Below are 13405 nucleotides of genomic sequence, written 5' to 3' on the forward strand. Positions count from 1 at the left end.
TGACTGCTGGTCATCCCTCTCTGCCATTTACAGGCACTGCTGTTTCTCTTTGCTTTTGCCATTGCTACCCTCTGCCTGGAATTCTTTGCCTCCCCCCTGCGAATCATAATAACGTGCCTTACTTGTATTCTTTATTTCAAATTCACATGCTTCCCTGGTAGCCTCCCCTCCTCCTGGGTGGGGTGGGGTAGCTTTCCTCAGTGTGTCCCTTCTTATCTTTGCAAACCTCATTACTTCACTGAATTATATTTATTTGTGTTCTTTTCCCCATTCCTTCATACACATGCCTCAATAATTTCTTTAAGGGCAGGGACCTATGTCTTTCTCATTTCTGTAGTTTCAGTTCTAACATTGTTTCTGGCACACATATCCCCAGTAACTGTTTACCAAATGAACAAATAAAATTGCTACCCCCAAACACATTCAAGCACAGGAACAGTAAATACCATCTGATAGACATGTATGACTTAAGAACCCTTTTAACCTGGGTATTGAGTCATTAAATTTGCCTTCTTTGTGCCTCAGGAGAAAACTGGTTTCTCATATTCTTTCAATTCTGCTCCCTTATTTCTTCAAGAGGAAAATAAATCCTTGAAATGTCAGTTATTATCAGTTCAGTGGGTGGGGTGGGGATAGAAATTTTCAGTTTATAATATCTATTAACACTTTCTCATTAATGAAAGGCATACTTGTAATTAGTTTACAAGAGAAAAATATGCTGTATACTGTAAGATATGTATTTGTTCTAGATTTAGTAGCTAAGTTTTGCCCAAGTTTGGGAACAGTTATGTTTTAGAACATGGGTTATTTAACACATGATATTCTGAAGACTTACGTTTCTTCAAAGCTAGCATATCTCTTGACCTTGGGTAAGTGACTTAATCTCTTTGAGCACTTCATATTTCTGTCTCTAAAATGGAGATAACCCTTATTCTAACCAGTCTGATTTCTTCGAAGGGCAAAATGAGAAATTGAATATGAAAGCAGGTGGGAAAATGTAAGGCACTATACAAATAAAGTGGTATTTAGTGTTCAAAGGAAGTCTGTGTTATGTATTTTGATATTACATTAAAATAGTTTTTTGGTTTTTTTCATTTGGGAGGAGTTTAAAAGTAGGGGGCATGGAAAGCATTTGTAGTCTTTCTTCAAAAAGAATATTAAGTTTAATGATTAGTTTCTTTCACACCAATGGAATACTTAACCTAGCAGGAGGGTCATCCTTTTGCTGCTAAAAAGTTGTTTCTTACTAAACATGAGTACTCCCCAGGAGGTGTCTGTGATGGTAATTTTTTTCCATGTTCAACACCATAGGTGTCCATGCCAGCAGCTCATGCAACATCATCTGCTCCCACCGTAACTTTAGTGCAGCTGCCCAATGGGCAGACAGTTCAAGTCCATGGAGTTATTCAGGCGGCCCAGCCATCAGTTATTCAGTCTCCACAAGTCCAGACAGTTCAGGTATGTGTATAAAAAGTTCTGCGTCTGCTTTCATAACTGTTGTTTATAGCCATATCTCTCTCCTTTCATTATGAAAATAGGAACATATCTAGTTCAGAGTTTATTTTACTTTACAGTAATTATGGAATATGCTGCATCTGTATAGTCACCTTAAGTATAGGAACATATATACACAAGAACAGACATATAAGAAAAAACTTCTTCTTAAACTAAAAAAGAAAAAGAATTGAATGGGAAAAATCATAAAGTATATGGGATAAAGTGGAAATGTTGGGAGAGACTGAGGCTGATGTACCTCAGGGAAAATTAAGATACAAAAATAATAACTTTGTAATTATTTTCTAAACATGCAATTGGAAAAAATAACCCTTGTCAAAAATTAATAACCTTACCTAAGATATTATTTGAATGTAGAGAAAACCAGCTATGTTTAGGATTCTAAGTTAGAGTATATAACTTTGAAATGATATATTCAGAAAGTGCACTTTAAGAATCAGGGATTTTTTCCATGCATGTTATCTTATTCTTTGGAAAGCTTGTTCCTTTGGTTTAGATCCAAAGGGAATAAAGGCGTGTAAACCTCTACTTAACTGTAGGGAACCTAGGGCTGTATACATCTTCTCGATGAGCTTATTGGGGAAAAAAAAAGACTTGAACGTTCATTCAAGTAGGCCATAACCCCAGCCTCCCATTTCATATTTTTTGCTTCACAGTCTTCCTGTAAGGACTTAAAAAGACTTTTCTCCGGAACTCAGGTGAGTCCTAGGTCCTAGATTTGGAGAGAACTATTTTTAGAAAGGAAGGTGAGAAATTATTCTTTATATCTTTGTCCCTCTCTGTAAACATAGAACTCAAGGTTTGAATAAAAATCTTAAGAGATCTTCTAGGTGTAGGCCAAACTTGTTACCTACCCAGCCCTTAGTCTGTTGCTTAATTTCCCTATATAATATCCTTCTCTCCTCCTCCAAATGGCAGTCCAGCTTTACTTGAACACTTTCAGAGAAAGGAAGCTCTATCTCCAGAGGTAACTGATTTATAATTGGGGGTAATTGCTAAAATATTCTTCCCTGTGGTGAACCAGAATATCTTTCTAAAACTTTTACCTAGTGATCCCAATTCTATTCTCAGAAGCTAGTTAAGCAAATTTAACTCCTTTTTCTATTGGGCTGCTTCCTTTTCCCCATCTCCCACATCCTTCCCATTTAAAAAAACTGTCCAGACAGAGTAAATGCCTGTTTTTCTTCAGCCATTTATATATGACATAGCTTTGATTCCTCTTCACCATCTTTGTTGTCTTCTTGTGGGTAAGAGCTGTTGTGTTTTCCTTGAGTTTAGTAGCCAGATTGATTGATACTTGGAGAGGGGAGAAGTCCCTCCTTTGTCCCAGAAGCATTCTATTAGTGTCATCAAAGGATATACCACATTTTGTCAGCCATATCATACTCTTGAGTCATTGAGCCACTGTTAACCCACCTCTGCTTCATTCTGTCCCTGTGCCTTTGGTTTGCTTGGACATTTAAGGCAGGGCGGTGTGGGGGGGTGGAGAAAGAAAGAAAGAATATTTTGATGTAAAATCATCAAGTTCTATGCATTTCCATACTGAAAGATATTGGGAATGGAATTTGTTGTTACTGAGTAGGAGACAATATAGTCCAGGTAAAGACTGAAGAATTTAATTTTTCTATGGAACCACACTGACTGAACAATAGTCTCCTATCCTGTGCCTCAGTTTTTATTTCATTGAATGCTGCCTAACTGTTGTTCATACTATGTATGCCATTACTAATTCCCTGCTCTTATCTTCCTCTTGATAATAGTGGAAAGAACCTGACCTGCTAGTCAGGAGACCTAGATTCCAGACCTCACATTAACCTTTACTTTTTCTTTTTCACTTACAGTGGGTGGTCTTTCTATAAAGAACACACAAAAATTATCACAAAATTTGCTAAGATTACAAACATTGGTTTTAATATATGATACTTAATTGTTGATTATATTCTTAATTTTAATCTTTACTTTGTGGTAAGAGTAATAATAATAATTTGGACCTGGGGTTATATGACCATTAACTTTATAGAAATGTGTATTCATCTTTTCAAAAATACATTTTTCCATCAAAGTGAGGTGTGCTTATAATTAAAAGCCTGAATTCTACAAACAGAAACATAAACAGTATTTTTTTCTTTAAAGGCCCTAAACTATGGAGAAGCTGTTAAACTTTAATGGTCATGTCAGCTGGTTAACAGTGATTAGCATTAATAAGTAGGAAGTGGTTTATATCAGAAGAGGTGATCAAACAAGGAGAGAAGTGATTCCTCAAACTTCTCGATGGGAGAATATTAGTATTCTAGAACAGCATTTCCAAAATATACAAGGTACATTTCTCTTGATGTGAGAATAAGACTTCTGTTTATCTTTTTTCATCTCAGAGTATTAGAAACTAAACTGTACTAATATTTCATGTATGGCTTGACATTGGTGCCCTAACGTTATCCTTATGTATATGTATACATCAAATCTCAAAGATTATGTAAGAATTCCCACAAAAATAATGGGAGTCACACAAATGCACAGAAGTTAACAGTGGCATCCTCACTTTTCATTTGTTAGTTTTGGATGCATTTTTAATACATTGATTTCTTCAGTAAATTTTTATTGATCACATGCTATGTGCCAGTCACTGTTCTAGGTGCTATGAAAGACAGCAGTGAACAAATAATACTTCTCTATTCTCATGAAGATCACATTTGAGCGAAGAGAGACAATGAAAAAATAAAATGTGTCAGGTGAGGATTAAGTGCTGGGAAAATGATTAAAGCAGGAGAAAGGGATAGAGAATGACGTGGAGGGAAGGGTGTTTTATTTTATGTAGGGTGGTCAGGGAACACCATGAGCAGTGAAACTAGAAACTAGTGAAGGAGGCTAAGCCATACAAATAATAAAAGCAAGTCCAAAGGCTCAGAAGTGAGAGTATGCTTTATTTACCAAAGAATAGCAAGAAGAAGTGGCCTGAATAGAGTGAGCAAGAGGGATAGCGGTTGGAGATGAACTGTCTGATACAGTCTTTACAGTACTTCATGCTGTGATGGGAACAACAATAAAAATCTTTTGTGCAAGATAGAGATTCAGTGGTTATCATATAGCAAAGTACTTGAGTTGCTTAACATAAGGATGAGTTACTTGTTTGCTTTTTACATAAGACAAGTATTCCAAAGTTTCCGATCTTTTTAACAATGGCAAGCAAGGGATGACTTGCAAGGGGTATGTTACCTAACAGATATTTTTGAAAAAAACAAATTCCTTTCAACTATCCTTTCTGAGAGAAAGTGACATTTTAACAATGTATGAGAGAATAACTGCATTTTGAAAGAAACTTGTGCTGTGGACAGAGCATTTTGAATATAGAAGTTTGGAAATGTTCCCATACTTTTTTTTTTTTTTTTTTTTTTTTACCTGCAAACAGTGTAAATTTGTCACCTAAAAACTCAAATCTGTATACTTTCAAAACTCTGGAAATAGAATTTCTAAACTATTCAGAAGTCTTCTAGAGTTCAGTAGGTGTTGAACTTATTTGTTAAAATATAAAACCTTTTATTAGCATATAATAACTGACCAAGAGCCAGGGAGATGAAAATATACTAGTAAATCTCATCAAAAGTTTATGTAATTGATAGATGAAAATGGAAAATGATTGTTTTAAACAATAGCAGATGTTAAATCACATTTCAGAAATTCCAAGCTTAGAATCAGATTTTTGAGTCACTGTTAAAAAATATTAAATGATTTTTAATTAATCATATTAAAGCATATCATTCTCACTGTTTTGAAATATTAAATGATTTATCTTTAAGAAATTTACAGATGTATTTTAATATTTATACTTATCCTAACTCTTTAAAAATTAATTTGTTTTATGATATAGATAACACTTAAAACTTGCAAATAACTATATATGCTTATATAAAATTTTCTTATTTATAAGGGAGATCTGCAGATCAAAAGAGTTTGGAGTTTATTGCTCTAGATTTTTATTAAACTGCTTCATCCAGTGAGTAAAAAACTACCTAAACCTGAGTCTGAACTCTACCCAAGAAAAGTGCTTAAGTTTCCAGGGGACCATGTATAGTTTGAGAAAACATCTGATACAACCATTTTTAAAATTTTGTTCTAGTCACTGTATATTTTATTTTGAAGTTTCAAATAGCATCAAAATAGGACTTTTTCCCCCCCTTATAAACAGGAGATATGGGTTTTTAACAAACTAAGAGAAAGTAGAGAAATACAGATCTAAACCTTTACATGTACAGGTGGTAGTTTGGCTTTTTGAAAATTTCTTAACATATAAGTGGCCATGGTTAAAGACCTATTTAAGGAGCTCAGGAAGGGGTTAATAAGAGGCGACAGGAGGTGAGGACCAGAGGAAGGGGCTCTGTCATTGAAATGTGATGGTAGACTGTGATACTTACAATTGGGATATAATTTTTTATGTGGTTATTTTTAATAACCTATTAAATATATATTAAACTATTATTTATTATCAAAGGATTTTTGACATGATATTTAATGGTCTTAGAAATGTGGGTTCAGTGGTTTTGGGGTTTGTTTGTTTTTTCATTTGTTTTTGGTTTTGGGGGGATGGGGTTGGGGTTTTTTTGCTTTTTGGTAGATAGTCCATAGGAGTTGACTTCCTAATTCGAAGTTCTCTCTGGATAGTATTCCCCCAAAGAGGAAATGTTACATTCATTATGTAGTATTGAATAGTTCTGAATTCCCTTTACATTTAAAAAGTTGCAGTACATATTACTTATATGTGGAATCTTAAAAATACAAGAAACTAGTGAATATAACAAAAAAGAAAAAGACTCACAGATATAGAGAACAAACTGGTAGTTACCTGCAGGGAGGGGCAATATAGGAGTAGGAGACTAAGAGGTACAAACTATTATGTATAAAATAAGCTACAAGAATATATTGTACAACACAGGGAATATAGCCAATATTTTATAATAACTGTAAGTGGAATATAGCCTTTAAAAATTGCAACTCACGGTACTGTGCACCTGTAACTTATATAATATTGTACAACAATCATACTTCAATTTTTTTTTAAGTTGCAGTCACGACAGAGTGATAAGTTAATTCCTTTTGTATGAATTGACAAATTCTTTCAGATCAGAGGAATGGGGGGCTTTTTGTTCTACTGGGAGCAAATAGATCCATTGAGTTTGGGGGGAAAATTAAGGGCCATATATTTAATAAGCAATGATAATTTGTTTCATTTCAAAATTGTCCTATGGGTGGTTTATGTAGCGTGTTTTAAAATTGTTGTTTTAATGACTTTCAACTTGGGAGAGTGTGCCTAAGTCATTATGTATCCTTAAAAGAAGGTTGAAAGAATGAAGGTTAAGCAAAAAAAGGCAGAAAGAACAATAGAGAAACTAAGGTTCTGAGAAGCATTAACGAGGGTAAACACTTGTCAGGATACTATCCACTTTGAGTTCAGTCTTCCTGTTATTCCTCGAAATTCTGACTCTCTGCCAAGGCTGTTTCACAACTCATCACCCTACATCTATGAGAAAGTCTGTGCAGAGACTATGCTGAATGGGCTAGTTAACAGCAGCTACAGATTAGTAGGAAATTGTTCTGGGTGCTCCTTTGGCAGTAACTATAGCATTATTACTCTATAGAGAATCACAGACTAAATTCAGCCTTGTCCATCTTTTTATCTGTCATTTCTGGAGTCATTCAGTGTTACCTGTTAATTTTTAGGTCTATAAGACTATACCGCTTATACTTTAAAGTGTTTGGAGGGGTACATACATTACTTTATTATAGATATATTTTGTAAAGCATTACTAGATTTAGCAAATTTCATTTTAAAGTGAGTGTCTATCACAAAGCTCTGTGAAAATGAGTACCTGCTGTCCAGAACCCTTAGGCTCAGACCACGTACTTGATTTCTCAAGTTCCTCTAAATGTGTTCATTCTTATTGGCATTGCCATAAATTTTGTTGGGGGAGCTAACCTACACAGACCCTTTTGCCTTGGCTAAATCTAATTCTCACTCTGACAGCATCATGCTCACCTAGTTCAGGAAAGAGCAGGAGGCTCCTGCTAATTAGACTAGAGAAACTTGGCAGGATAAATTTGACAGACAAGCTTGCCTAGGTGAGTGAACTTCTAGTCTAAAAATGGTCTAAAGACGCTCCTGGGTTGCTGCTTCTGACAAAACTGGTTTGAGATTGGAACCAACAGGATTTTGATGCTGGTAAGGATGTCTAAAATTGAGATGTCAAGTGTGACAGTGGCTCCACTACTTCGTAGCTTTGTGACTTGGGTGAGTTACTTAAACTCTTTGTGCCTCAGTTCTTCCATCTGTAAAGTGGACATAATAATTGTACTTATCTAGCACCTAAAGTTACTGTAAGTATTAGTGAGTACTAAGTAATGTAATATATGTATATGCTTTAGCATAGCACCTGGCACATAGTAAGTTCTCAATAAATGCTAGTTGCTGTTATTATCCCATGTAAAATCTGTATTCAACTTACCTTTATTATTTCTCAATCCAATGATACTTTCCAGAAATGTACAGTTCTTTACCTTGAAGTTTTGCTTAATAAAAATTGTAGAATACCAACTTTGAAACGTGTCTATATGTAGCAGAGGGCTTCTTCCAAAATTGCTAGAAACAACCATCTGGAACACGGTTGAAGGATCACCGATCTTACTTGTACAATTGTAAATATATTCAAAACTATTTACCCAGTAGTTAAAGGAAAATATTTGTATAGTCACTAGACTTAATGGCCAAATATTTAGTCGTTTATTCTTTCTTTCATGTCAGAAACTTTATTTTACTTGGTAGTTTTGTTCTAACAACTGTAAGAAAACAGCTGACAAGTAATATTGATACATTCAGGGTTGATTACAAGAAGTCCTGAAAGAGATTAGGCTGGTTTTGACCAAAAAATTTTGTCAAAAGTTTGGTTTTGACAAAAAAATTTTAGGTCCTCTGACTTCTGTAGGATTGTAAAGGGGAGAGGAAAGGGATGGTATGGTTGTCTCCCATAAAAACTGATTTTTTTTCTACTGAAGCATGTATAAGGTTTATATATATCCTTTTGTATTTCACTTTTTCTTAAAATTCATAAAAGTTTTATGGGAACTAAATTTGATTATCAAGATAAAGTTCTTCTTTATTTTCAGATTTCAACTATTGCAGAAAGTGAAGATTCACAGGAGTCAGTGGATAGTGTAACCGATTCCCAAAAACGAAGAGAAATTCTTTCAAGGAGGCCTTCCTACAGGTATGGAATTTAATAGTTAAAAGAACTTAGAATCAAAAGTATAAAGGTACCCTTATGTAGTTGCAGATGAAGAGATATCGGAAGGCCGATGAGCTGCTGGATTCAGGACCATACAGAGTACTTCTCTTCATGTTGAGTTGCTTCTCTCAAATAAGTTGAAGCTTACTGTACAGAATAAGAGCACTTCTTACTCTGAACAGTCCTGGATAAACACTGATTTTTTTTTTTTTTCTTCTGTTTTTGTAGACTTTGCTGGCTGCTGCTTTTCTGTTAAAAAGATTGGAATACATTTGATAAGGTTATAGCATTTTCTAGCTATATGTCAATTCTGAGACTACACTACCTACTTCACAACACATTTCTTATGCCATGGTACTTAGCATGATAGCTGCTTGTTAATTTAATAGTTGTTCAGGGTGATGTTTTGCTGATGTTCCCTAATTTTAGGGGCACCTTACTGTAGTTTTGTGTTGAGCTACAAAAGTTGTGTAAATTCATGCCTTGCCTCCAAGATGGACCAAAACTGTTTCTAATACTACATAGAAATTGGCTCCATATTAAATATCTCCAGGAAGAGCAATTCCACAAATCTTCATAAGCTTACTTCAGAGTTTAATAAACTTCAAACTTGTTCTTCCCTGCTTTAGCCTAAATTATTTCTATTTATATATATTTCTGTTTTTCAAAGGGATGTTGAAATTTTTTTTTCCACTTTCTTGGCTGCTAAGCTAGCCCTTTTCTCTATCCTCACAAATAAATTAAGGACCCTAAATAAATACCAATAAATTGACTTTGAGGTCTTAAGAAATTCTGTGTTACCAAGTACGTTACATTTATTTATACTCATAATTTTTTCAAAATATAGCTAGTTTTATCTTTTAACTTCGAAATATATCTCATGTTAGTATATAATACATTTGATCCTGAAGCAAATTCAACCTGGTACTAAGAAACAAGCTACATGGCTTCTCTATATATAAATTATAGGCAGATCTTAGCTGTAGACCTTATATGAGTTCTATGTTGAAAAAAAATCTTTTATTTGCCTTAATTGGCTTATAGTGTATATCCCAGCAAAAATCATTATATATAGCACTTCAGTTACGAATCAAATAAAAGATGCCTGAGACCACACATGTGTAGAGAAAGCATTACTTTTATGAAAGATGATGATATCTTCCCTTATAATCAAACCTCCATAGTAGAGTATACCATTATTTTGCTTTTGGTTTATGAACTCTTGAAACCTAGCCTCTATGTCTTGATTATAACAAGATCTTTAATAAAATTCTTAGGATGTTTTTGTGAAGTTGGAGAAATGGGAATTAAATAATACACACTGGTTTTTATTGGAACAGCCCAGCTTTACAGTGATCAGTTTTTACCCAGAGGAAATCCTTGAAGGGTTCTCACTTGCTCTCATCTGGCTTGGTATTTTTACCAGCAATTTAGCTGAAAACATAGAAGCCCTGCTTATCAGATTTGCAAATGACAGAAACTAAAGGGCTAAATACCCTAATAGGTGGTAGAATAAGAACCTTCAAAGATCATAGCAGCCAAGGGAAATAGATTGAAACAAATAGGATGAAATGTTGGTGATAACTGTAAAATTTCTGAGCTTGAGTTTAAAATAAAATCGATTATTCAAGTATAGGATTCTGGATTAAGAATTCATCTAAAAAATATAATTATGCTCTTTTAATTATCATTGATTATATGTGGTTGCCAAAAAAGCCAATACAATGTAAGACTACGTTGGTTTTAAAAAAAAAAAAACCTAGTGTCTTGATTAAGGGAGGGAATTAATCCCACTGCCCAGACCACATTTGGAATACACTTTAAAAGAGAAAGTGAACTTTCTCTCTTACGCGGAGAATGTCCAAGATGGTCTGGAGCAACAATTTGAAAAACTGGAAAAAAAGACTGAGAATGATTGCTGGATTCATGCAGAAGAGAAGTAGATTTATTTGTAGGTCTAGAAAAGTAGCTTTTAAACCACAATAAGGAATATATCTTTACAGTTCTGTTTTTCTTCATTATATATAGGTGTGTATGTATACACACACGTATATACCTATATATAGGGATCTGAAGCAAAAGTTAATACAAAGCAATACTCATCCTTATCATGTGTGATGCTTAGCTATTTTTTATTTATTGTTTATGTTGGTTGCAACACACTTAATTGTTTTCATGGCCCACATAGGGGTTATGACTTGAGTTTGAAAAACATTGCTCTAAAGACCAATACTACTCAAAATATGGTCCACAGCCCAGACTGGTAAATCAGCATCTGGTTAGAAATGCAAATTCTCAGGCCCTTACCCCATACCTAATGAATTAGAATCTCTAGGGAGGGGACCCAGGAATCTGTCTGTGTTTTAACATGCTCTTCAAGAGCTGCTTTTGTATACTGAAGTTTGAAAAACCAGTGTTCTAGAACAGTGATACCCAAATCATGATATGTTGACCAGCTGTCAGTTCCCAAGCTGTTTAAAGTAGTTTTGTGTCTTGTTTGCAAAGAGAGAAGAGAAAACCATCCTTACAGTAAAAATAGAACTTTACTAAATAAGAACAGGCAGATGTGGAAAAGAATGAGTAAGAAATCTTACAAATGAGAAATACAATCAGGGGAATTATTTTTTTAAAAAAACAACTGTAAGAATATTTTCTACAGTACCAATAAAGGTAATTACATACATAAATATATAAAGGCCAGTATTATAGTTTTACTTTGTGTAACTCCTCTTTTTCTCCCATGATTTGAAAGCCAAATGCATAAAACAATAATTATAAATCTGTTAATGAACACACAAGGCATGAAGATGTAATTTGTTACAATAACTACATAAGGGGGAAATTTTTGGTAGACGGTTAAGGCTAAGTTTCAAACTGGTTTGTTAGAAATTTAAGATTTCAAAAATTACTTGGGTTAGTATTTTTTTCCCCTCTTCTGTGATTATGTTATTCATTTGAAATGTGGTAAGATTCATTTGTTTTTGTTTGTTTTCCATTTTAGAATTCTTCCCCCATCCTTGTTGATAATTAATTTTTCTTTGAATATGTAAAACATTAACATGGTTCCAAAAGTCAGAATTGTACATATATACACACACACACACACACACTCAGAAGTGTCCCTCCACCCATCCTTTTTTACTTCTTTCCCACCCACCCCCAGTAGATAACTAATCAAATTGAACTCCATCTAGTTTATCCTTTCTTTTTTTCTTGAGCAGATGAACAGATACACGAATATTTTCTTATTTTCTTATTTCACCTTCATTCGTATACAAAAGGTACCATGCTATATCCATTATTTGGATGAGCCATAGTTTATTCAACCATTCTCCTATATGTGAGCATGGAGATTGTTTCTAGTCTTTTGCAGTTGCAGTCGATGCTGCCATGATTAATCCTATGCATATTTATTTTGTACTGTTGGAAGTATATTTTAAGGGTAAATTCCTGGAAGTAAGATTGCTGTGTAAACACATTTGGTTTCCCAAATTCCCTCCATAAGGGTTGTGCCAGTTTTATACTTCTAACAGCAATGTACAAGAGCATGTATTTTCTCACAGCTTCGCTAACAGAATACATTGTTATACTTTTTTTTATTTTTACCAATCTGAGAGTTGAGAAGTTAAAAATCAAGTTTTTGGTCTTTTTTTTTCCCCTCAGTTTTCAAGAGTTATTTGTATGTTAGGGATATTGGACCTTTATCTGTAATATATGCGAACATTTTCTCCTAGTATTTTTGATCATCTTTGACTTTATTTTTGGTGTTCTTTGCCATAAAAAAGGGTTTTTTTCCTGTAGTCAATTTTATTAATCTCTTCTTTAGTTGCACCTAGATTTTGAATCATAGTCTTTCTTTATGTTCATTTTAAAGAGAAATGCATCTGTGTTTTTTTATAGTCCTCATATGGTTTTGACATGTGCATCCCCGATCCATTTTTATTGTTTATTGTTGCAAATTTTATTGTTTATTATTGTAAATTTTTAAACTGTAAAATTTTAAAATTCTCTCTTAAGCACTGTCAGCTTTCTGCCAGTTTTCTGATCTTTTCCTCTTCTTTGTATTTAGCCAGTAAATGTTACTTTTATTTTAATTGATATAGTTCTCTATTTTTCTAGGAAAATTTTGAATGACTTATCTTCTGATGCACCAGGAGTGCCAAGGATTGAAGAAGAGAAGTCTGAAGAGGAGACTTCAGCACCTGCCATCACCACTGTAACGGTGCCAACTCCGATTTACCAAACTAGCAGTGGACAGTATAGTGAGTAATAGATATTTCTGTTTTGGAAAATGCGATGAAAAACTAATGACTGCATTTTCCTTAAAGTAATCTTATAAGCGCCAGCTCTTTTCTAAATCTTGGTTGTCATTATTATATTTCCTTTACTTATATGCAAAGTTTTGTAACAGAAGTATTTTCTTTCCTTCAGGGTTTAGTTAGGATTGCTCAGGTATGTAAGACCTTTAAATGGCCCTTTGTTTTGTGCAGATGCATGGAGAGTCTTACAAGTTTTTCAAACCACTGCTTGAAACTCTATATTTCAGTCCTCATACAGCATATGATGTTAATAGAAAACATGAGTTTTTCAGATAATCATTCTTTGATTATGTTTAAGGC

General features: G+C 34.0%; 2 protein-coding genes across 5 annotated transcripts in view; one reads left to right on the plus strand and one right to left on the minus strand.

Moving 5' to 3' along the window:
• CREB1 (cAMP responsive element binding protein 1) overlaps window positions 1-13405 on the plus strand; it is a 51923-nt gene that overhangs the window by 22859 nt on the left and 15659 nt on the right. For 2 of the 3 annotated variants that reach the window (XR_009700543.1, XM_061186807.1), the window contains exons 3-6: window positions 1312-1458; window positions 2172-2213; window positions 8668-8768; window positions 12906-13048. Coding sequence is in view for 2 of the 3 variants with exons in the window: in XM_061186807.1 (XP_061042790.1) it covers window positions 1312-1458; window positions 2172-2213; window positions 8668-8768; window positions 12906-13048 (433 nt within the window). In the remaining variant the exon portion in view is untranslated. The remainder of the gene's footprint in view (window positions 1-1311; window positions 1459-2171; window positions 2214-8667; window positions 8769-12905; window positions 13049-13405) is intronic. The other variant, XM_061186819.1, reaches the window with a different exon arrangement.
• The window catches only part of METTL21A (methyltransferase 21A, HSPA lysine), a 55095-nt gene that overhangs the window by 4154 nt on the left and 37536 nt on the right, over window positions 1-13405 (minus strand). The window contains exon 4 of one of the 2 annotated variants that reach the window (XM_061186863.1): window positions 8914-9035. The exons of the other annotated variant lie outside the window; for it this stretch is intronic. Coding sequence (XP_061042846.1) covers window positions 8956-9035 — 80 coding nt within the window. The 3' untranslated portion in view covers window positions 8914-8955. Of the gene's footprint in view, window positions 1-8913; window positions 9036-13405 lie in introns of those variants that run through there. 2 annotated transcript variants of the gene reach the window in all.

This window comes from Eubalaena glacialis, chromosome 1 (assembly GCF_028564815.1).
Source record: "Eubalaena glacialis isolate mEubGla1 chromosome 1, mEubGla1.1.hap2.+ XY, whole genome shotgun sequence".
Classification (NCBI taxonomy): domain Eukaryota; kingdom Metazoa; phylum Chordata; class Mammalia; order Artiodactyla; family Balaenidae; genus Eubalaena; species Eubalaena glacialis.